Source organism: Chaetomium tenue, assembly GCF_020726465.1.
Source record: "Chaetomium tenue strain MPI-SDFR-AT-0079 chromosome Unknown F5144scaffold_4, whole genome shotgun sequence".
NCBI lineage: Eukaryota > Fungi > Ascomycota > Sordariomycetes > Sordariales > Chaetomiaceae > Chaetomium > Chaetomium tenue.
The window spans coordinates 3182889-3204084 of NW_027117332.1; the positions used below are offsets into that span (position 1 = coordinate 3182889).

General features: G+C 58.3%; 6 protein-coding genes across 6 annotated transcripts; 2 read left to right on the plus strand and 4 right to left on the minus strand.

Moving 5' to 3' along the window:
* The first annotated feature begins 723 nt into the window (after positions 1 to 723).
* On the plus strand, positions 724 to 2544 carry F5144DRAFT_248453 (uncharacterized protein). Its single transcript, XM_066783426.1, has 3 exons — positions 724 to 1442; positions 1497 to 1686; positions 1744 to 2544. The coding sequence occupies exons 1-3, from the start codon at positions 894 to 896 to the stop codon at positions 2427 to 2429; spliced, it is 1425 nt and encodes a 474-aa protein (XP_066643459.1). The 5' UTR covers positions 724 to 893; the 3' UTR covers positions 2430 to 2544.
* Positions 2545 to 2978: 434 nt separating this feature from the next.
* F5144DRAFT_573690 (R3H-associated N-terminal domain-containing protein) lies at positions 2979 to 4180 on the minus strand (the record flags this gene model as incomplete). The annotated part of the gene is made up of 3 exons (XM_066788977.1): positions 2979 to 3343; positions 3454 to 4003; positions 4112 to 4180. Coding segments are annotated over 3 exons (809 nt in total), but the record flags the coding sequence as incomplete, so codon positions are not given.
* Positions 4181 to 5051: 871 nt separating this feature from the next.
* On the minus strand, positions 5052 to 7122 carry F5144DRAFT_248465 (uncharacterized protein). Its single transcript, XM_066783427.1, has one exon. The coding sequence runs from the start codon at positions 6900 to 6902 to the stop codon at positions 5289 to 5291; it is 1614 nt and encodes a 537-aa protein (XP_066643461.1). The 5' UTR covers positions 6903 to 7122; the 3' UTR covers positions 5052 to 5288.
* A 1231-nt stretch (positions 7123 to 8353) lies between these two features.
* On the minus strand, positions 8354 to 9471 carry F5144DRAFT_489797 (uncharacterized protein; the record flags this gene model as incomplete). Its single annotated transcript, XM_066785756.1, has 3 exons — positions 8354 to 9035; positions 9090 to 9347; positions 9398 to 9471. The coding sequence occupies 3 exons, from the start codon at positions 9469 to 9471 to the stop codon at positions 8354 to 8356; spliced, it is 1014 nt and encodes a 337-aa protein (XP_066643462.1).
* A 450-nt stretch (positions 9472 to 9921) lies between these two features.
* F5144DRAFT_593109 (uncharacterized protein) lies at positions 9922 to 11439 on the plus strand (the record flags this gene model as incomplete). Its single annotated transcript, XM_066790421.1, has 2 exons — positions 9922 to 10031; positions 10092 to 11439. 2 exons carry the CDS (start codon positions 9922 to 9924, stop codon positions 11437 to 11439), a joined length of 1458 nt encoding a protein of 485 aa, XP_066643463.1.
* Positions 11440 to 11486: 47 nt separating this feature from the next.
* On the minus strand, positions 11487 to 15133 carry F5144DRAFT_573707 (uncharacterized protein). Its single transcript, XM_066788978.1, has 2 exons — positions 14064 to 15133; positions 11487 to 14008 (listed from the first exon to the last, which is right to left on the minus strand). The coding sequence occupies exons 1-2, from the start codon at positions 14781 to 14783 to the stop codon at positions 11660 to 11662; spliced, it is 3069 nt and encodes a 1022-aa protein (XP_066643464.1). The 5' UTR covers positions 14784 to 15133; the 3' UTR covers positions 11487 to 11659.
* Positions 15134 to 21196: the final 6063 nt, after the last annotated feature.

A 21196-nucleotide genomic window follows, 5' to 3' on the forward strand; every position in this document is an offset into this window, starting at 1 on the left:
GATCTGATGTCACCCGCTCGAGAAATTAGTACCAGTCCCATTGGACTGTACGCGCGCTTGCATTCGCAGAAGTGAGGAAAGGGACATGGCTTCCAGGTTCACACCAATTGGCATGTCTCTCGGCAGCTCATGGCACCTTCCTCGTCGATCGTGGCGACTGCCCGCTTTGGTTGAACAAGCCAGGCACCAGTCCGGTAGGCTGCAATGCCACTTGCAAATTCTCGACACTTGCGCTTGAATTTGCTGCTGGGATGAAATATGCCCCAAGCGAAGACGAGATTGTCCGCGTTAAGCGTCGCTGAGGAGGTCCAAGCGAGCGTCTCTCGAAACCGTGGGTGCAAAGCGCCGCCAATCTTTCCAAGCATGGGAAATGTCAAACAGGCAAACCCGTTACACCACCAAGAACACCCCCCTACCACCCACCCTGGCCCAATTGAGCCTGTGAGGCCCGCCCTTGATGGCCAGGTCGTCCCGGACCTGAGGCTAGCCGGCGACGGTCTTCCAGGGGAGCGGCTCGGACGTGGAGTATCGGCAAGGACAGGCTTGCTGTGATCCCTCCCGCGCTTTCGGATCGCTGGTTAACGGCTCCTAAGCGAGAGAAAGAGAGGATCTCATGGCCCTTGCCCATCAAGAGACGGGACACCGAGAGTCTGCCATCTGCATTCAGGGCGTGGGGTGCGTTTCACGCCGTATATAAGTTTCTAGCCATCCCCCAAAGACCAGATTCTGTTTCCTCTCCCCACGCTTCTTCCAATCTTCAATTCCATTCTTTATAGTTCTGTGAACTTTTTGATTTCTTCTACACTCTTTTGGTATAATCCTTCTCTTCGTTAGGCCGGGCCTCATTTTTCAACTGTTTATATCGCGTCGATCGCTACGAACTTTACGACAATATGAAGTACGGAACTGCTTTGGTTGCCCTCGCGGGCTTGGCTTCGGCCCGTGAGATCAACCTCTACTCGCGCAAGGTGTCGAAGCGCGAGGTCCCCCAGGAGCACTCTCACGAACCTATCCTGGTAGCCACCAACGACGCCCTGCAGCTCGACAACCCTCTTGAGATCCAAGACACTGTCTTCGCTCTCCTGGGCAATGCCGCTGCTGCCGATGGCGCCCCGAATGTCGCCAACCTTGACTGCCTGCAGCAGATCATCGCCGACCAGGCCTTCACCAATGCCAAGGCGGCTGGTGATCTCGACGGCCAGATCCAGGCCATCCTGTTCCGCGCCCTCGAACGCAACACGGGATCCGTTGGTCTGGCCAGCGTGCTCTGCAACGAGACGGCCGTCAATCCTGAGATTGCCAACATCTCGCAGCACCAAGACCCTGCATCTGCCGAAGCCGCTGGCAACGCGGCCATCGAGCTGGAGGTCGCCAAGTCGCTGGCATCCATCGGGGCTGACCCCCTTCTTGCGCTCCAGAGCGCCACATTCCCCCCCGGCGAGGTAAGCTCCCCAATATTTGATGTAATAGGGGTATCAAAGACTAACACTGTTTAGATCGGTGACCCGACCGGTGCCGGCCTAACCTGCGACGATATCGATGATCCCAATGGTTGCATTTTCACCCAGAACCTCCTCACCCCGGCCGTCACTGAGGATGAAATCCTGGCCGCCGTTGCCGGCATTGGTGCGGGCGCGGGCGGGAATGGCGGTGCTGGGGCCGGAGCTGATGCCGGTGCCGGTGACGGTAAGTTACCACTTCTCCTGGAAAGGCGGTATACATTCAATACTAACAAAACTGTAGCATGCACCGTCATCGTGGACCCTTCTGCAGGCAACGGCGCCGGTAATGCTGGAGCCGGCAATGGAGCCGGTGCTGAAGCCGGTGCCGGGGCTGGCGACAACGCTACCGGCACCGTCAACGTCCAAACCTTCACCGGCTCGCTCGGCGGTGTCGCACCCCCCGTCGAGAGCACCGCCGGATCGGACAGGCCCTTCGCCGTCAACGGCGCGACCTTCACCACCGCCGGCGCCGCCCTCCAGCGATCATGCTCAGTCCAGAAGAACGCGTGCGCCAACGCGGCCAACTCGGGCCAGATCACGGGCGGCACGCAGCAGTGCGAGGCGCAGGAGACCGAGTGCCGCGCGGCCAACGCGCTGAAGCGGGCGCGCCGCTCGACTCTGTCCCGCCGCCAGGCCAACGGCGCGCTCGACTTTGGCGGATGCGGCAGCCCGGCCATCCAGTTCGCCGTCGGCCTCGACGGCCGCAAGGAGGCCAGCTTCCAGAACGTCAACAACGCCGACTTCAACCACGGCTCCGCCCAGGCCATCCGCATCATCGCCGACTTCACCTGCTCCCGCCTGCAGAGCTCCTGCAACGCCTCCCAGGACACCGTCCAGGCCTGCCAGCAGGCCTCGCAGGCTGCGCAGGCCGCTACCGGCCAGGCGGCGGCGGATGCGTTTAACTCGGCTCTTGGCGTGTCTGCTTAGGCGGTCGCTTTGGTGAGACGGCGAGGAGGGGGGGTGGTGGAGGGGGATGGATGTGATGGTATGAGATAGGGATGATTGGAATATCGGTGTGTACCTGTTAGTAACGGAAATGAACACGTTAGGATGACACATGTGGTGCCTTTGGAATTTGCAGCAAATCTTCCACTCCACTGTGATATGAAGTCAGTCGGGATACACTCTACCATGTCCCAGGAGCAGCCGCCGCCAGGTCCGAGTTCAGGTAAAAGCGCGACCTTGATCGTGGTGGCCGAGAGTCCTCTCCTGCCGGCGGATCAGACGCACGGCGGCGTGTAAATGAAGGTGCGAGTCACTGAAACTCTAAGCCCCGACCAGATTCAGCCATACTTACGACGGCTGAATTCCCCACGGCACTTACATGTCTTCACGTCTCGCCCTGGAGCAAGAAGCGCGGCGATCAGGGTCGCTTTAGCCGCTGTGACCTGACACAGTCTGGGTACCTAGCTAAAGACGGCCAGGGACACCACAAAGAGAAGAAAGTAGTCGGGGGTATCAGCAGGAACTCCCACACGCAAGCAAATCAAAGCCACCTTTCTACGCTGTATATCAGATGCAGGATGCGTCTACCACGCCGCTCCAATCTAGATATGCCATGCAACCACGACCTTTACCTTTCCTGCACGCACGCATATACACATAGTCATGTAATGTATGTATGTACCAACCGCCAACAGCCAGCGCCCTCTCAGAACATCTCCCACAACGGCGGCGGCAGCACAGGCCGGCTGGGCAGATTCTGCCGCGCCGCAGTCTGTGTCTGCTGCGTCGGTTTCTGCTTGGCGCCGACGTAGACGACGCGGCGCGCGGGGGTGCCCACCATGACCGACTTGGAGTCGAGCCCGTAGTAGTCCGAGATGGAGTGCGTGAGCCAGCGTCTGCGAGGAGCGGGTTAGTACATCTCAACCACACCGAAGTGAAGTAGACGACCGAAAGGGGGGGATGGGAGAGAAAGGGATAGATCTGGCAAACAAAGAAAAAAACGCACTTGAACGCCCCACCACCCGCCTCCTCCTCCATCTCCATCTCCAGCACCAACCCACGCTCACCCTCCCCCTGCCCCTGCCCAGCGACCTGCCTCCGAGCGGGCTTCCACGGTTTGCCATCACGCATGCGGCCATTGCGCCCCACAAACACAATCTCCTCATCATCCGAGTCCGTCTCATCACTGCTACTCCCCTCTTCCCCAGCCCTTTCCGCCGCCGCGGAAGCGAGCCCCCGCTCGACCACAAACTCGCGCACGGGCTCCTCCAGCACGCGCAGCCACGACTTGACCGCCGGCGTGCGCTTGGCCGTGTTGCGCAGGTCGCGCGGCACGTGGCCTACGGGTTCGTCCGCGTTGTCATTGTTGGTGCTGCTGCTGCGGCGCGGGTGCTTGCCTCGCTTTTGCTGCTTCTGGGCCTCGACGCGCTCGCGCAGGCCCTTGTCCCAGTACTGGGCTAGCTGGTAGGGTACCGTTGGTAGCACACGGTGGGTGGGGTGGATTTGCCAGTCGGAGGGCAGGGGTGGGACGACGTTCGGGACGTGGAGGAGGTGGTCTGCGAGAAAAGGGGGGAGGTGTGGTGGTTAGCGGGGGTTGCGCGACGTTTGGTGAGGTGTAGATATGACGGCAGGCGAGGGGAAGACAAGGGGCGGGGGGATAATACCGTTCTCCCACCGCCTGCGCTGCCGGCTGCCCTCCTTGCCCTTGAGGAGGGCATCACGCCTGCGCATGCTGTCGCGGCGCGAGGGCGGGCGGCGGGGCGGGGCGATAGCTGCGCCGTAGGGGTCGGTGGGGCCGTCGAATGCGACGCCGCGCAGCTTCATCCCCGCGGCATCCCGGACCTCGGCGTGCTGGTGCGCATCGTCGAGCGGGATGGACAGGGCGTTGCCGGTGCCGTGGGCGATGGGGGCGATGCGCAGCGACTCGAGGGCGGCGACGGTCCAGGACTCTATGTCGACCGTTACGGTGGAGGCGTTGGACAGGGAGTGCTCGCGCAGGACCGGAGGGGATTGAACTGGACCTGGTTGCGCATGCTGATGGGACTCGGCATCGGAGTCCTCACCATGGCCCTGGGGCAATTGCGTGATAGCCATTGGATCGCCCGCTGCTCTTCCCTAGGCCCGAGATGTGTCGTGTGATGGATGCGCACAAGAGTTGCGAGAGTTAACGCACCGTGGCCGGTCTCGAGCACTGGAAGTGGCGGACGGACCCCGCGGTTTCGCGATAAGGGTGTGTGTGGATCCCGGGTTGTTCCCTCCGAGGAAAGTGAAGAAAGAAGGAACCTTGGAGGTGAAAGGGGGAAAAGGAGACAAAAAAAAGAAAAAGAACAAAAAACACGACTGCCCTCCTGAACCGGTGGCCACGATTCGAGAGCAAAGGTTGCCAGACCAGGACCCTGTGTCATTCTAAGTCACCCCGTCGCCGGCATGACACATCCAAGCAGCGCTCCCAATTCCAAGTCTTGCGCCCGCCAATCGGAGGCACACCGCTGGCACGCCCCTGGAGGTTGACCGCTAAGCGGGCCTGTAATCTGAGCTCAAGCGGAGATGGCATGTGCCCTTGGCGGTGACTGCAGACGAGATGATCGGAATGCTCGGGTCAGAGAACAGGAAGAAAGGAAGTGTTGGGTTATGGATATTATTTGGTGACGAGGGATAAAATACAGTAAACAGAGCCAAAAGCAAACTAAACATCGCCGTGGTGGTATCCCCAACGCTCCCCCTCAACTCCAAGCAAACAAGACAAGAGTCCAAGATCCAGCAACAAATACCCTAACCCTAGCCCAAGAGCTCCCCCTGACACTCAACTACAACTCTTACCCCCCTGACATTCAACTACAACTACTGCGACCACTTGTTCTGTCCCAACCCATTAAAGCTAGTCCTCAACTCCGTCGTCCTCCCCCCTTTAGCCTCTCCCACCGCCACCACACCATCCCCCTTCACCCCCTTCCCCTCCCCACCACCACCCGCACCCGCACCACTCCCCCCCTCCCCCTCCTCAATATCCTCCAACCGCTCCATCCCCATCGGCCGTCCCGTCACAAAGCCAACCACACTATTCCTCACCCCCGCCCCCCTAACCTCCACACTCCGCCTTCCAGACTCCACCTCCGAAAAATTTCCCATCCCCGTCATCCTCCGCCTCCTACCATTACCACCACCACCACCACCACCACCCCGTCCCCCCGCCCGCGACGACGACGCCCACGATGCGGGCAAAAACGCAGCCAACCACCCCGGCACGCCAGACGAACCACCGCCCTTCTCCCCGCTCCCGCTCCCACCACGGCGCCTGCGCCTCAGCAAGACAAACGACACAGCGACTAGCGCGACGGCAGCCACGCCGCCCACGACGGGCGCAGCCACCCACGCCATGCTGGTCGCGTCGCCGCTGGTATTCTGGCTGGCTGCGTCGGGCACCGCTGCCGAGGAGGAGGAGCTGGGCGGGGGTGGTTGGTTGGCGCTGGGGAAGGGGAAGGGGAAGGGGGGGATGGCGAGGGATGATGATGATGATGATGGGGGGGCGGTGGTGGTGGCGGGGTCGGTTGTTGCGGGCGCGGGGGGGGATATGATTAGTGTGGATGTGACGAGCGCGGTGCTGGCGCCCGGCGGGGGGGTGAAGAAGACAACGCCGCCGCCGGCGGGTACCGCGGATGAGAGTGGGATGGTGGATACGCCAGGGTTGGTTGGGGACGGGTCTGGTGATGGCTCTGGTGCTGGCTCTGACGATGGCTCGGGTGATGGCTCTGGGGATGGCTCGGGTGATGGCTCGGGTGACGGCTCTGGTGAACTCGTAGGCGGGGCGGCGGCGGACGATGAATCAGAACCATCCGGGGCGTCGGCGGCAGCCAGAAGGGCGGAATCGGTGCGCCGGTCCGCAGCGATGAGCCTGGGGTTGCCCACGGCCGTTTTGAGGTAGCAGTTTTTGAACCCGAGGTCTTGGCTTGGGTCGAAGGATACCGCTGCGCAATCAGGCGTTGCCGCACACTGGCCCAGACAGTCCTGGAAAGTGGGCGCAAAGTTCTGTCCCATGTCGTTGCCGTTTATGATGAACCCGCACATGGTGTTGAAGTTAGTCCCAAGGGCCCGCTGCGATCCGCCCAGTGTCACGCAGTTCGAGCTGGCGCCTGGGAATTTGGCGATTGCCGACTCGCTTCTTCTTGAGAACCGCTGTCTATTGGGATTCAGGTTGCTCCTCAGAGTACATTTTGATCCGTCGAAGGAGGCTCCTTCGCATTTCGGGTGGGAGGAGGAGCAAAGATCGACGCACGTCGTGAAGTCGAAGGCGTCGAGTCTGTCGAGGAAATCGCCATCAAGATTCGTGTTGCACAGAGCCGTAAACTCTTGAACTGTGCCCAAGGTAGTCCCATTCCCGTTTGGACATGGTGCCTTGTTGTTTTGTCGCTGGAGCACCCTCGCCCTCTCAACAGGTTGCAATTCCGCCGACAACATCGTCGCACCAAGCCCGCTGGTGCTAATGTGGATGTCACTAATAAATCGTCGGAGCCTGTACTCGCGATCTCGTGATGAACTAAACAACAGACATTAGGGGTAGGGGGCACATGATAATCCGAGAAGCAGTGAAAGGGTCGAATAAACCCCCGAAAACAACGGGGCCCACGACAGATGCCATTATAAGAAATTCTTGTTTGCTCTCACAGGCCCGGACACTGGCGCATATTGCCCGACACATCGTCTCGCAGCACGGCGGGCGTGATCGACTGGTGCTTGCGAGGAGCCGCACGATGCGGTTTGAGATGCGCCCCCGAAAACGAACAATTTTGTTAGGCGTGTGGCTGGGCGAGGGCAGCCAGCGCCCGCGAAGCATGTCGTGTGTGGCGGGTAAACGGTTGCATAAGACGGAGAGGGTGCGTCGTGTTCCAGCGCGGAGATCACTGCCATGGGTTGCATCCTTTCCGGAACCGAAGCCCCTCCAAACGACAACCACCAACCGGAATATTGTAGACAGAAAAAAGCCCGACCTTCCCGCTGCCGTTAACGGCTGGAAAATACCCAGCGGTGTTTGAAGTCTGTTGCCGTTCAATGGAATGAGGCAGATTGACCGGAGCACTTTTGCCTAAGAATCGGGCTCCTAGAAAGGGAGGCGGCGGGCCGGCAACAACAAGATGTCTAGTCGCGCTTTTAGGAACCTGTAGGAACCGACCAAGCGTTCCCGAGGCCGAGTCTTGCCGGGAAACCGAGCGAAGTTGCAATATTTCGTCGTGCATGGTGTTGAGCAACGCCCGTGCGCCGTTGTGGCCGCCGCCAAGGCACTTTGACACACGATTTCTCACCACTGCCGGCCCGCCCAGGCAGGCTTCCCCAGAAAAGATCCGATGCATGATAAGGGTGTCCCCTGGAGGTCGACAAGGACCAGGCAGGCTGTGGTGCAAATCCCGATGGTGTAACCCAGGGGCATGGCAAAACCGAACAACTCAAAGAAGACGTCAACGAAACGGGAGTTCGCAACGGTTGACGATGGAGAATCAGTTGCACGATTCAATGTTTGACGGATCAGGCGGCGTCAACAAAAGCCGTATATTGAGGAGTTCAACACCCTCTTTGAAGTTGTGACAAATTCGACCTCGCCCCTGTAAACACTTACTCCACGAGTCAGCCGGGCATGAACTCGCAAAATGCACATATGGGCTCTGCAATACTTACGATGCTAATGTTCCTTCAAGATATCCTGCTAAGCTCGCTATACTATCGCGCAATTCCTAAGCTTATCTCTCAAACAGTCCTGTCAATGTAAATGGCCATACTAAGGAGGCCGAGCACGAAAACCGACTCCCGGGCCGAATATTGCCACCGAAAGCTCATCAGATGGGCCAGGAACCGGACGAGACCAAAAATCCTAATATCGGCCGTGCTCCTCGGAACGGTATACCCCCCCGGTTCACCTAGTCCCGGTTGGTGTCGTAGTTCTGATGAGAATCGCCGGTCCGACTTGCATGAAGCAGCGGTGTGGTGTCAGCCGCAAGATCGAGGTCCTGGTCTTCAGTAGTTTGCAAGTCAGATCGCCCATTGGATGATCCATTCGCGTGGACTTCATCATCGAAGCCGTTACCATGATGCGATCGACCCAGGAGCGGCGACGGCGATTTCGAGGTGTTGGTGCCGTTAGCGTTGGCTTGGATCTCGTAGTAAATAGCCAGAGACAGGAGCGCGCCCTGCATCGTGGCGGTGAGAACAAATATACCCCACGAACTCCAGCCGGCCCAGCCGAGTCGGGCGAACAGGCTAGCTGCGAAGACAAACCCGCCGGGTGTTTGGATGCACATCATGGGAATACTGAGGCTGCCCACATGCTTGAGGTGGTATGTGGTCCAAATCTGGGGGATGTACTGGACGGCTGCGAGAAGAGCCGCCATTACGCCGAGCACATTAGCCCATGTTGGCAGGTGTTCCTTGGCCGTGGTGGATAGCACCCCGGTGACGACGATGACAGCAAGGCCGTGGAGCAAGGTCAAAGACGCCACCAGCAATGCGGTCTGCCATCTCGGATGCGCCTCATCATCCACCTCTTCATTTTCGACATCGTCGGCGGAGTGGTAACGGAAAAAGACGAGAAATAGGACGAAACTACGCAGATGGTTGTTAGTTGCCGTTCTGTTCCCCAGCCATCAAGGTACCCACATGAACGCGAAGCAGATCCACTGCACGCCAAGCTGGGCGATACCGAGTAGACCAGCAACGCAATGGAATGTCTCGAGTTCTTTGCAGCAGGCTACGTCCTGGCGGGACTTGGGGAGAAGCAGGATGTTCGCAAAGGCCGAAGTCCCAGAGGTGGTGCCGAGCAGGACAAACCAAGGCGAAATGCCCTCGGAGGTGCGGCGCTTGATGATGCGGAAATGCTGGGGGAGATAGCTGATGAGCATGCCAATGACGATTACGCTATAAAACATTCAGCAAATAGACCACGGTGCCTCCCGAGCCGATCGTACATTGAAACGATGAGGTTAACAACGCTCAAATCGCGGAGCTCCTCGCAGCGGTCCTCGCCAATCCAGGCATCCATCTTGGGCAACTTGGGTGGGCTTCGAGCTTCGTCCGAGTTCGAGAATGGAATTTTGTTGCGAAAGATCAGATGGAACCCCTCCTAAAAGGGGAATCGGGAGGCTTGTCGAGAGAGAAACCCAAGAGGCGACGGGGCGGTTGTCGAGATGCTTGGCTCCACGCGTTGTTGGGTTGAAGAGGGCGGGTTGCCGAGCTGCAGCTGCAACTGCAGGCGAGCTCCTGCTGGCAAGTGGGGCCGTAAGGCACTGGCCCGCTTTTGTCTGCCGCTGGGTGGGCCCGACGGGGAATTTGTCGATCCAGAGAAGTGGATTCCATGTTGTTAATCTCGGCTTAACTTCAATTTATTTAGCAAATATAAAAGCCCGAAGCATATCACAAGAATCCCTCACAAACCACACTTAAAGGAGCAGGTCTCAAAGGTAGCTTAAACCCTTAATAATTCATCACCAATATGGAACCACCCTCAGTCAGCCTCAAGGCTATAACAAACAACCCCAATGGGTCTATACCTCCCAAACATAAAGCTCCCAGTCACGATGCTTTCTTCAAGAGTGTCCAATGGTACGTCCCATCTCCCATCCCAATTCTCCTCAGTTCTCGCAACTCACTCATGGCACACAGGTCCGCCGACGGCACAACCCTCTTCACCTCCTCCTTTTCCAACCGGATATGCACTTTCGTCCTCCCCGAGACTCTCCTCCAACCACGCGAATCTCCCGTAGAACTCATCGCCCACAGCACCCTCGCCCTGCCCGAACCGTCCAGCGCCATCGCCCCATGTCCCTACTTTGCCCTAGAGCACCCCTCCACCCAGACCCTCCTCACAGCCAGCACCGACCACCCAATCCACCTCCACCACGCCTTCCCCCCATCACCATCCCCATCCTCACCATCCCCAGCCGACGACACCCCATCACCACCATCACCACCACCACCACAACAGCAAAAACAACCGCCCCCCCTCGCCTCCTTCCGCCTCATCAAACACGAAACCGAAGCCTACCTCCCCATCGCCTCGCTGATCTGGCCCGCCCCCGGCACGCACTTCATCGCCGGCACCACGAACCGCATCGCGCTCTTCGACCTCTCGCGGCCAGACGCCCTGAGCCCCGACCCCTTACTCTCCATCCCCACCATCCCCTCCACGCGCCACCTCGCCAAGGGCGGCGGCGTCGGCATGCGCGGGATGGTCTCGGCGCTGGCGGCGCAGCCGATGGTTGGTGTGGGGGGTGCGGATGGGGGTGATGGTGGTGGTGGTGGTGGTGGTAATGGTGGGTGGGGTCTGTTGGCGGCGGGGACACGGACGCGGAATCTGGGGCTGTACGATCTTGTGCGCAGTGGGGAGTGTGTTGCGACGTGGAGTGCCGCGGGCGCGGCGAGGGAGGCGGGGATTGGGGGGCGGGGGGTCATGCAGACGGCTTGGTCGCCGTGCGGGCGGTATTTGGTGGTGAATGAGCGCGGGGCGACGGGGTTACTGGTGTATGACCTGCGAGGGACGCACCGGTTGCTGGGGATGCTCGAGGGTAGAGATGGGACCACGAATCAGCGGCTGAGCTGTGATGTGTTTCCGGGGACTGAGAGTACGGGAGGGTTTGAGGTGTGGGCGGGGACGAAGAATGGAGGCGTGGTTGTTTGGGAGGGGGTGGGGAACCAGGAGGGTGCTGTTCAGCCGTCTTGGGACTGGAAGGCCCATGGCTCAGCGGTTGGAGCTACGGCGATGCACATGAGCGGGTCGGTTGTGGTGACCTGCTCCGGAGCATGGAAGTTTGTCGATGGGAATGAGGACGAGAGTTCTGACAGCTCCGACAGTTCCGATGAGCCCGGGCCGGGGGCGGGTGCAACACGACGCAGCAACTCGAAATCCAAAATTGTGGTTGAGGAGACCAGCCTCAAAGTTTGGAGTCTTGGTCCAGGCAACTCGCCTCAGGTTGAGAGGGAAAATTCTGTGAGCGGTGATACCGAAACATGACGGCAGTCACTGTAGCAAAAGCCATCTCCCTTCTTCCACCGATTCTGGTGTCCTTCACGATCAGTAAGTCGAGACCAATCAAACATTTAGGCTTGGTACTAAATGTTTACAGCTACCCGCCACGATTTCCAGAGCAACGTTTCTCCCCAGAGAAGCAATTGTTTCCAACATGCAAGTGCCGTGCGGTTCTACCGCGACATCAGCAATCAAGACCGGCACCTTAAAACCCTCCCCAAGCGGGCGCCACCCGGAAATCGAAACCCCCTTCATCAACTACCCTCTCTCCCCAAGGCTCGTCAAGCACGTCACTCACACGGTCAAGCACCCTCCGACCACCCAACACCTCCGCAAACAACTCAGCCCTCCGCTCCCTTTCCATCGTCACAAAAAGCGGTAGCCCAAACATCTGCCCATTCCCACCCCCAACAGCCGGCCTCCCATCCGGCACCTTCAAAGTCCCCAGCACCACCTGCGCCGCAGAGACATTCATCCCCGCCCGCCTCAGAAACACCTCCCACAACGTCTCCACCGGCAGCAACATCTCCCCCACCCCCACCCCCCCCTCTTCTTTCACACACTCACAAACCACCGCCGCCACCCACCTCGCCAGCGTCTCCACCCCACCACCAACATACACCACGCGCACCCCGGCCGTCGCCGTCGTCGTCGTCGCCGACGGCGCCAGGCCCGCCGCAAACCCCTGGAACTCGGCCAGCGCCCGCGCGTCCGACGGCGACAGCGGGCCCGCCGTCTCGCTGTGCTTGTTGCCCTCCGACACCAGCACCACCACGCGCTCGTGCCGCATCGCTACGTTGCTTACTACGCGGCAGAAGGAGGTTGCGGTGGCGCTGTTGTTGGTGTTGGGGTTGGTGTTGTTGCCGCCCGCGGGTGGTGGCGCTGCCCGGCCTGGTAACGCCCGCTGGCGGAGCTGGACCATCGTCGTGAGCAGGAGGCCCGTGGCTGGCGAGGCGACGATGTCCGCTTCGTCGAGGTTTGGGGACCGCGCGCCTGGGATCCAGCCGGGTGGGCGGTGTTTGCTGTAATCGCGGGGGATCAGTTCGATGGTGGGGAGGAGGGTCTTGAGGTGTTGGGCCAGGGGCTTGGAGACCGTGGTGGATATGACAACCCGGAGGGCGCCTTGAGGGGGGTTGGTGGGTGGAGCGAGGGCGGGGATGGGCTTGGGAGGAGGGGGCATCAGCTTGGCTGCCTCTTCCGCCTTTGACCGAGATGAGGATGGTGTAGGATCTGGTGGGTTGAAAAAGGAGCTGTGGGTAAGCTTTGGCTTCTTTGGGAAGTTCATCTCGAGGAAGTTGTCCACGAGCGGTGCAAAGTCCGTGTATTCGCTCATGAAACCCCGTAACACATTCGTCGACGGTATCAAGGACGTGTCGATGATGCCCGTTGCGGATATATCTGATGCGTCTGCGGCGGGGCCGTCTCTGCTCACGCTGGACTGCCGCCTATGAAGGGTTTCGTCAATGAAGCGCTTTCTTCCGCACAAGAGCGACGCCAAGTCTGCGGGAGGCGGGGCGGTGACAACTGCCTTGACGCGCGGAGTGTGCTGCAGCGTTGGCATCGGCCCTTCAGAAGGTGACGCTGGCTCTCCCCCATCATGACCTTGTGAAGTACTTGTGGGCGTTTGTGCGGACAAATGGAACGGCGTCAAGCACTCTTCGTCGTCATCCTCCTCCTCTTCTCCTATTCGGAGAACCATCGGGCCCGGCTCTTTATAGACATAGTCAACGCTGGTAAGAATATTGCAATCTCGGCCTCTGATCAGAAAATGCTCGAGCGCTTCGGTCTCGACTTCGATGCGATCTGACACCAATTTCGTCTCTTTTATATGGGGCAGCGGCACCCACACCATCTTTTGCTCGGCAGTTCTGTTGTGTGGCCACTTAGGGCTCTGCCAGTCGACGTTGGTGTTCTCACGGAGGGACTGAAACATTGCTTTGTCTTCCCAGAGGCGCTGTTCCCATTCAGGGACAGGGATGGTGAAGTCTAGAACCGGGACGGGGACTCTGGTAGTGGCGTCGAGCGGCTGAAGCTTTTCCTGTTCCGCATGCCTCATCACGGTGATTGCGTTTTTCTGAAAAGCCGTCACGAGTTGACCCGTCGGGCCATCTGAACCAGAGAGCGTATCGCTGCTGGCTATCAGCTCCTTTGCATCTACCAAGTCGTCGGGGTTGAGAACTCTCTCAGGGCCCAAGGCGTTGCCAGGGCCATCATCGCTGCAGACAAGCAAAGGAACGTCCACTTTAAGACCTCGTGGGACTGGTTGTGGAGATGATGGTGAGATAGGCGGCCGGAACTCCCCTGCCCTAATCATTTCCGACACGTCGATATCGTCGTATCTTCCGGGGGAAACGTTATCTTCCAACGCTTTGGCCCAGAATTCGAACTCGGTCTCGAATAACTTTTGTTCGGCAGCTGCAATGTCTTCACTAAGCCTTGAGATGGGGTCACAAGGCTGCGGTAATTCACAAGTGTCATCTTCAGGGACGAAGTGCTCTGGATATGCGGCCGCCATGGGACTTAGTGGGGGCGTTAGATGCTCCCGGGCCCTCATCTATGCACTGGATTAGCTGTGGCCACTCAACTTGCGTATCCTAGACTTCTCTTACCCTTGGGTAGGGAGCGTGTGTCCAAACAAGGTCCCATTGGTCCTGGCTCGTCAAGTCCGATTTCAAACTCTGCATCAAGTACACGAGTGTGTCTTTGGTTACCTCTAGTGTCTCCTGCTCAATGGCCGTCATCATCTCCACATCCCTTTGGAACAGACTCTCGGGGAACTCGACCCCTTCACCGCGGGCAATGTCAGCCGGGTGAAGCGGTAAGCGGTGATCTGGCAACGCTTCCTTCAAGAAGGCATTCACTCGTCTTGCAAGCCGGCGACAATCCGTACCGTGGTCACTGCGAAGTGCTGGGGTTTCTAACTTTAGGCTTTTCCATCTCAGAGTGTCGCTGAAGCACTGTTGTGAAACCCACTCTGCCAGCTCATCCTCCTTGCATCTTCCGCAAACTTGCTGGAGGATTTGAAGAGACGCGACCGGCATTTGCCATTGCTCCGTGGTCGGTATGATGACACGAAAAATACATTCCTGAAGCCGAGGAGCTTCAATCAAGTCTCCCGCTTGAAGGTCGGATATGGTGGAGATAATGGCTTGGTCAGTTTCGACAAATTGCTGCCAGCCAAGGAGAAGGCTATCGATTGTCAGCCCGTTGCACCTTGCGTACTGGTCTGCGTTAATGATCGAGGGCGGGCTTTCTATCGATGACGAGCAGTGACCTTGGATTGACTCTTTGAGCAAGATGAGATCGTCGCCAGAGTTCAGCTCCATCATGTAGGCTTTAGTCAGAAACCCATGTGTCGAGTATTTGGGGGTTGGTGGCAGATGGTGAGGCAGGGTGTTCGTTGCAGCAGGAACCAGTTCGTGACTTCCTGCAGAGGGGCCAGGGCAACATGCTCCATCCACCAGAAACACTCAACACAAACCAAAGGCTTGGACACATCGCCAGACCTCAGTCAACAAGGCTAGTTTACCATTGCCCTAAATCTGTATGTGTTAAATTTATAAAATTCCCGAGGGCACGCCGCACGCCGTGTTCGTTAGTTTACTTCGCGGGACCCACTCTTTGCCTGGAGGAACTCCAGGTTCCTTAGGGCGAAAATGCCATGGCCTGCTCTAAGCACGGACCAGTTTTTTCTCCACTAAAACAACCCTGAAAAACGGTGTCATTTCTAACCTGTACTGTCGACTTCTCACTGTAGAATTTTGGCTTTTTGCCTGGAGGAACTCCAGGTTCCTTAGGGCGAAAATGCCATGGCCTGCTCTAAGCACGGACCAGTTTTTTCTCCACTAAAACAAGCCTGAAAAACGGTGTCATTTCTAACCTGTACTGTCGACTTCTCACTGTAGAATTTTGGCTTTTTCTCCTTTTCGACTTCTCTCTCGAGCATCTCGACGTCTGGCGTCATCTGCATTCTGCTTCATCGAATTAGCATCTCGCGGTTGGACTTGGCGGTGGAGGTGCACGGACCGTTGTTGCTTTGATCTGGCCAATCAGATCGCCAGAAAAAAGCCGCTTACCCCCACATTGGCATCAGGGCCCCTGTGACTCGCTGCTTCACTCGTGCCTTTGTGTGCCTCCGTCGCGCAATCCTCGACAATCACGAACCAAGATATCAAGTTTCTGTCAAAAAGTGGCGAAAATGAGGTTTTAGGGTCGACATCTATTATGGGTTGACTATTACTACTAGAGCGACGTACCCGCATCTTCGTCAGCTGCTTCAGTGGCCTGCGCTAATTCGGCCATGGCGTCCCATTCCTGGAACCACGGTTCGTGCCTGTGGTCCTGCTCGAACCGCCGTCTGGTTTCCTCGCCCTGTCGTTCCAGCTTGAGGATTGCCGCCTTCATGTCTTTATCAAGCACGTTCTTCGGCTCGATAAAGTCACCGCGCGCCGGCTTCCGGAACAGATGCAGCCCGTCCCAGCTCTGCGCCCTCGACAGCTGCACATACAGGCTCATGAAGCTAGGTCGAGTCGCCGTGCCGCCAAAGTGGACGCCTTTGAGGTTGACGAGGACGTCCGAGAATTGTTTTCCCTGGCTCTTCTGATCTGTCATGGCGAAGGCCGGCGTACAAAGAGGTCCTGTTCTATGGGTAACCCGCCGAAAACCCGGCTTGCCCCTCCATCTGCCTTCCTTCCCCCGCATTTGGCTCGGGATGGCGACCGTCTTGCTCTTGATCAACATGACCATATTTTTCCAACGCAGCTTTTCTTCTTCCGATATGTTCCTTGCAACCTCGTTCTTGCCCTCGAATCCAATGTTGGTCGCCGAGTGCAGCGTCACCCCGCCGATCAGCGCGGCCGCGTTGCCGCTGGCGCCCGTCAGGAGCAGTGTATGGAGACCGTCCTTCAGCCGGAACATGTCGTGGATTGCGTGGATGACGCGAGACTTCCCCGTGCCGCCCTCGCCGCCAACGTACTGGAAGTGCTGCCGGCCCCCCTCTTCCTGCAGCCGCGTGCCGCGGTCGTCAAGGAACGCTGCTGGTAGTAATACCGCCAGCGACTGGAGCTTGTTCAGGGTCCAGTGCCTCGTAAGACCCAAGGCGACATCGACATACGTTGCGTAACGACCGAGCTCGAGCTGCATCTGTCCGCCCGGACCGACTTCGTCCGCTAGTCGCTCGCCTCTGTGAGTGTGCCGCTGTGAGCTCCGATGAGACCCATCGTCATGCGCAGAAGACGGATTCGTTTGCCTGCCCCGGATAGTTGCTGTTACGCTACTGTCCTTTTTCTTTTGGACCTTCAATATCGCGTCAATCTCCTCGCGGCTGGGAAGTCCAATGCCACGGAAAGGCGAATCTTGGAAGTCCTGCAGCATGGTATAGAAATGGCGACCGCGCTCGGCGGCAGTGCTGTCGTCCTGGCTTGGGTCAACTGCTCTCGCTTCTTCGTCCAAGCGCCTCAGGGCCGAAGTCGCCGCCACATCCCTGATCTCGCTACCTCGGACCGCGGACAAGACATCCAGGAAGGCTTCGTAATGCTCCTGAGGATTGATGCTCTCGACGTTCGCCCCGACGCCGTCATCGTCCCCCACCCGGTCGCCAAAGTCAAACTCGTCCATGACGTCCTCGGATTCCTGTTCCAGGCCTTGGAGCTTTCGATCAGCACGGGCATCGTCCGCCGAGACGCGAAGCAAAGCGATATTTCGAACATGCGAACGTATTCGAGCGCCCAGCTGCCCCTCAAGCGACCGCCAAAGTCCTGGTATATCGTCCGCTAGCTCGCCCTGAAATTTTTCCCATGGAACAAAAAGGGCAAGATGCAACACTGCGTTTCTATACGTAGAGGGTGTAAACTCTCTTGCTCCACATACCAGCGCCGTGATACCTACCTCTTCACCAAATTCTCATCCTGTTCGTCGAACTCATCCGTTAGACGACCGTCAAGGATGGGTACTGCCGTCTTATGGGGCATTCGGAGACATTGGACCCAGCCTTCACAGATTGTCGCCGCCGGCGGGAAACGAATTGACATTGAGCTTGGGCCTCTGCGATGGTGGCGTTCCTTTTTCAGAACCACAAAGGACACGTAGTCGTAGAAACAAAGATGTGCGAGGATTGGGCCGCGGTGCTTGTACGCTTCCAGGTAAGGAAGCTTGAAGCCGTTTGCTTGGAAGTAAACATTGTCTGGGTGCGGCTCTTGGCCAAGCATCGACAACGCTTCTCGCAGACCGGCCCATTGTCTAGCGCAGGCCCAGTACAAGGAATTGAGATGTATCCAGGTCCAGTCAGACACGTTGGTGAAGTCTGTCTCAAAGCCGAGCAGATAACCAAGGACCTCGGGCTGTGAGAGCTCTCTGCTCGTGTGGATTCGATTTGCGACTCGTAAGAAGAACGATCTAGTGGCCTCTTTCATCGCCGACCACGCACCGGGGTCGTCTGGCTCTCCTTGCTGCTGCCGCGCCGTATCCAGCAACTCCTCCGCATAGGCTAGCCGCTTCCACATCGGAGCGTTGAGCTTCGTGGCGTAGTTACAGATGTAGTAGACGAGCGCCAGCCCCTTCTTCCGCGTAAGGATTGGTGATATGTCAATGTTGTGCCGAAGACCCACGGCCATACTCTGGTTGTACTGATTGACCATCTGATGGTCCCTCTTAACCTCGAGCAGGCCGTCCTCCGTAAAGCTGGTCTCTGGCACTAGTTTCCACGGAGCCCGGAACCGACACAATTGCGCTTTGCGCTTCTCCGCGCCCGACCTGAGAACTTCCTTGAACGAGTATTTCACACATGTAGCAGTGTGGTGATGGACCTGACAGCGAGACGCCACGAAGTTGGCTTCACGCTCAAACTCCCTTGAGAACCACTCCGCATCGTGCATCAACTGGGGCTGTACTATAGTGGTCTTCCTACCACTCTCGGTTGCCTCTTTTGCCAGGGTCTCGTCCAGGGTCGCGGTGAATACGTCATCCACGAAGCCCTTCACTTTGGACCGGTATTCCCCCTCGTCGGGATTGGCCATATCGCGGACGAGATTCGCCAGATCCAGGTTCCCGTCCAGCCACAGCAGGCCATGCAGGTGAAGGGCCCCGCGGTCGTTCGTCTCTATCGTGGCGTAATAGTGACTCACGTTCCCATAGATGGATGGCCGTCCGACACGGACGTAGTGCTCAAAGAAGAAGGAGATCTTACGGAAAAAGAACAACGTCGAGCTGAGAGGATCGTGAACTGACAGCGTCCTCTCCTGCAGCGTCGTGGACAGTGCGCTGAGAAAGGCTCTAGCGGCCTCGCCATCTCGCCCCCTGTGCGCCGCGAGCTTCAGCTTTACGGGGTTGCTGATGTCGTTTGGATTCAGCGTAAACCAGATCGCTGTGAGGCCAAAGGCCACGATCATGGACCGGATTTTCTTGCGCATCGCCATTCGGCTCTCGTTGGATAGTGGGTGCCGCCCACCGTACAGAGAGAGCTCCTTCATGAGCGCCAGAACGTCCTCATCTGTCGTCTTTCCCGTCTCGGACATCTCCTTTTGCGCGCTTCGCAACCGCTCCGGCGTCAGCCTCCGATGGATGCCCTCTATGCGTCGAAATGCGGATCGCTGGAAGCGCCCGTTGGCAATCCACCGGTTCCGGGACCTTGCAAGAACATTGAATATGAGAAAACCAAACACGGGGTGCTGGGCAAAATGCCCACCGTGGCGCTGCAGGAAAACTTTGGCCCATGTTTCCAACGTCATATCCCGCAACAGCGGATTCGCTGAGCCTCCCTCTTCGTTACGGTCCGCTACCCGTGGTCCCCCACGCCCAAATGGGAAGCAACAAGGGAACGTCTTGGGAAAATAATCGGGTGAGAAGGCGTCAGCGAACTCACTACCGCGCGACACCCGAACGAACGGCCGTTCCGAGGAACCATGAACCTGCATGGACGGTGCGTCGCCGGCCCTAGCCTCATGGCGGTCGTCAGACTCGCGCTCTGCTTGTAGCGCCAGACTGATGAATTCTAGCTTTTCCTGCTCTGCGAAAGCGGCCTGGTCGTCAATCGAAAACATGGCCGAAGTGCGTAGCTCAAACACCCGCTCCTCCATTTCTTCAGCCATCACCTCCTCCGAACTGGCGGTGGGTGCGCTGGGCGTTGGCTCGGCCGGAACAGGACTGCGCTTAGATCTATCTGCTAATTCCGTCGCAATATCCTCAACGGTCGGTGGCTCGACCGGGAGATCCTGTCCTCGATCGGTCGGCGGCACGATCTGCGCTGTCCGGATGCTCTCCTCTGCAGTCTCTTGCTCTCTCACCATCCGTTGGTACGCCAAAGACGGCACCTGGCTGCCGCCCTCAAAGAACCAACTATCCATCTCTTTCTCGTTAATCACAATGTCCGCGTAAAGAGGATTATTCAGCCGCAACCACTGCAATGCCGTGCGAAGAGCACTCGGTCGGACGGTCAGCAGCTTGCTCACATCCAGTGGCTTTGGCCGCTCTAGACCGGTCCAAATTACATGCACCTGGTCCAAGGCTGATACGAGTGGATGCGGTAAGATGTTGACCGCCAAAGACTCCACGTCGTTGGGGAAGACCGAGATATGGCCCACGACGTGTTTCCGATACGTCGAGCCTGTCTTCTGGCCACGTTGCACGTTGAACTTGGTAATGAACCCGTAAGCCGCATTGAGTGAGATGAGCTTTTCCTCCAAAGGACTGAGGTCTCGCAATTCCGTTGGGTATCGATGCTCGCAGCCGGTACCCATCGTGCTACCCATACATGACTCCGGGACCCGACGTCGGTCGAAAGCGGCTCGACAGATAAAGCAGACCGGCACGACATTCTCGCCATCTTCCTCCGGAAAACACCTCTTACACGCCAGAAGACTCGTCATGACTGGCTGGATCTCCACAGGGATCGCCTCTTTCCAGTTGACATGGTCAAGGTCCCGTGGCTTCTTCTTCATGTAGCAGACGGAGCACGTTGCTATTTCCATGGTGCTCTCGTCATGAAACGCTTTCAAGAACGACTGCACGGTGTCGACTTTACGTTCTGATGGAATAGGGTTGCACCAGTCACGGCGAACTGAGGCTGCCTGTTTCTCTTGGAAGGACTGCTCCGCTGCCTGGACCAGTCGGTCTAGTGCTTCCCTTTGCTGCGCAATCATCTCCGCAGATTCCAGGCCAGTATCCTCTGCCTGCCCAGCCCTTCTGTCCGTGGATGACCCCTCTTGCCGTGGCCGACGTCGTCTCCTGATCATACGTTGTCAGTAACTCCAGCAGACTTAACGTATAAAGGAACACTGTCCCGTACTCTGGGGTTAACGAATCTGCTTCCTGCCTCGCCCTTCGAGCCCTTTGGCGAACCTGGCCCGAATGCTCTTCGAGCTCTTTTTGGCGTCGCGCCTCCTCCTCGCCAGCACGCCGGCGTCTCTCCAGCCACTGTCTCATTTCTTCGGCTACCGGATGCCGTGCTCGTTCCTCTTCCAGCCGTCGTCTTTTCTCCTCTTCCCGGAGACGCCGATGTTCTTCTTGACGCAGACACCTCTCCTCGTGTTGACGGCGGCGGTATTCTTCCTGCTGCCGCATCGTCTCCGTCTGCTGACGGTGGCGCTCCTCCTCGTCCATCGATCTGATCGTCTCTCGCCGCTGCCGGGTGATCTCTAGCTCGCGTTGCCTCGTCGCCTCCCGCTTGCGTTGCCTCGTCGCCTCCCGCTTGCGCTGCCTCGTCACCTCCCGCTCATGCCGCCTTTGCTCGGCCAACCGCAGTCGCGAG

What these genes read in the sequence shown, in the direction of transcription:
- F5144DRAFT_248453 (XM_066783426.1), top strand. Translation starts at nt 894, where the DNA reads ATGAAGTACGGAACTGCTTTGGTTGCCCTCGCGGGCTTGGCTTCGGCC. An exon ending in CCACATTCCCCCCCGGCGAG is followed by an intron (nt 1,443 to 1,496) that starts GTAAGCTCCCCA and finishes AACACTGTTTAG; the next exon opens with ATCGGTGACCCGACCGGTGC. An exon ending in TGATGCCGGTGCCGGTGACG is followed by an intron (nt 1,687 to 1,743) that starts GTAAGTTACCAC and finishes ACAAAACTGTAG; the next exon opens with CATGCACCGTCATCGTGGAC.
- F5144DRAFT_248465 (XM_066783427.1), bottom strand. Translation starts at nt 6,902, where the DNA reads ATGTTGTCGGCGGAATTGCAACCTGTTGAGAGGGCGAGGGTGCTCCAG.
- F5144DRAFT_573707 (XM_066788978.1), bottom strand. Translation starts at nt 14,783, where the DNA reads ATGATGGAGCTGAACTCTGGCGACGATCTCATCTTGCTCAAAGAGTCA. An exon ending in CACACGCTCCCTACCCAAGG is followed by an intron (nt 14,009 to 14,063) that starts GTAAGAGAAGTC and finishes TCCAGTGCATAG; the next exon opens with ATGAGGGCCCGGGAGCATCT.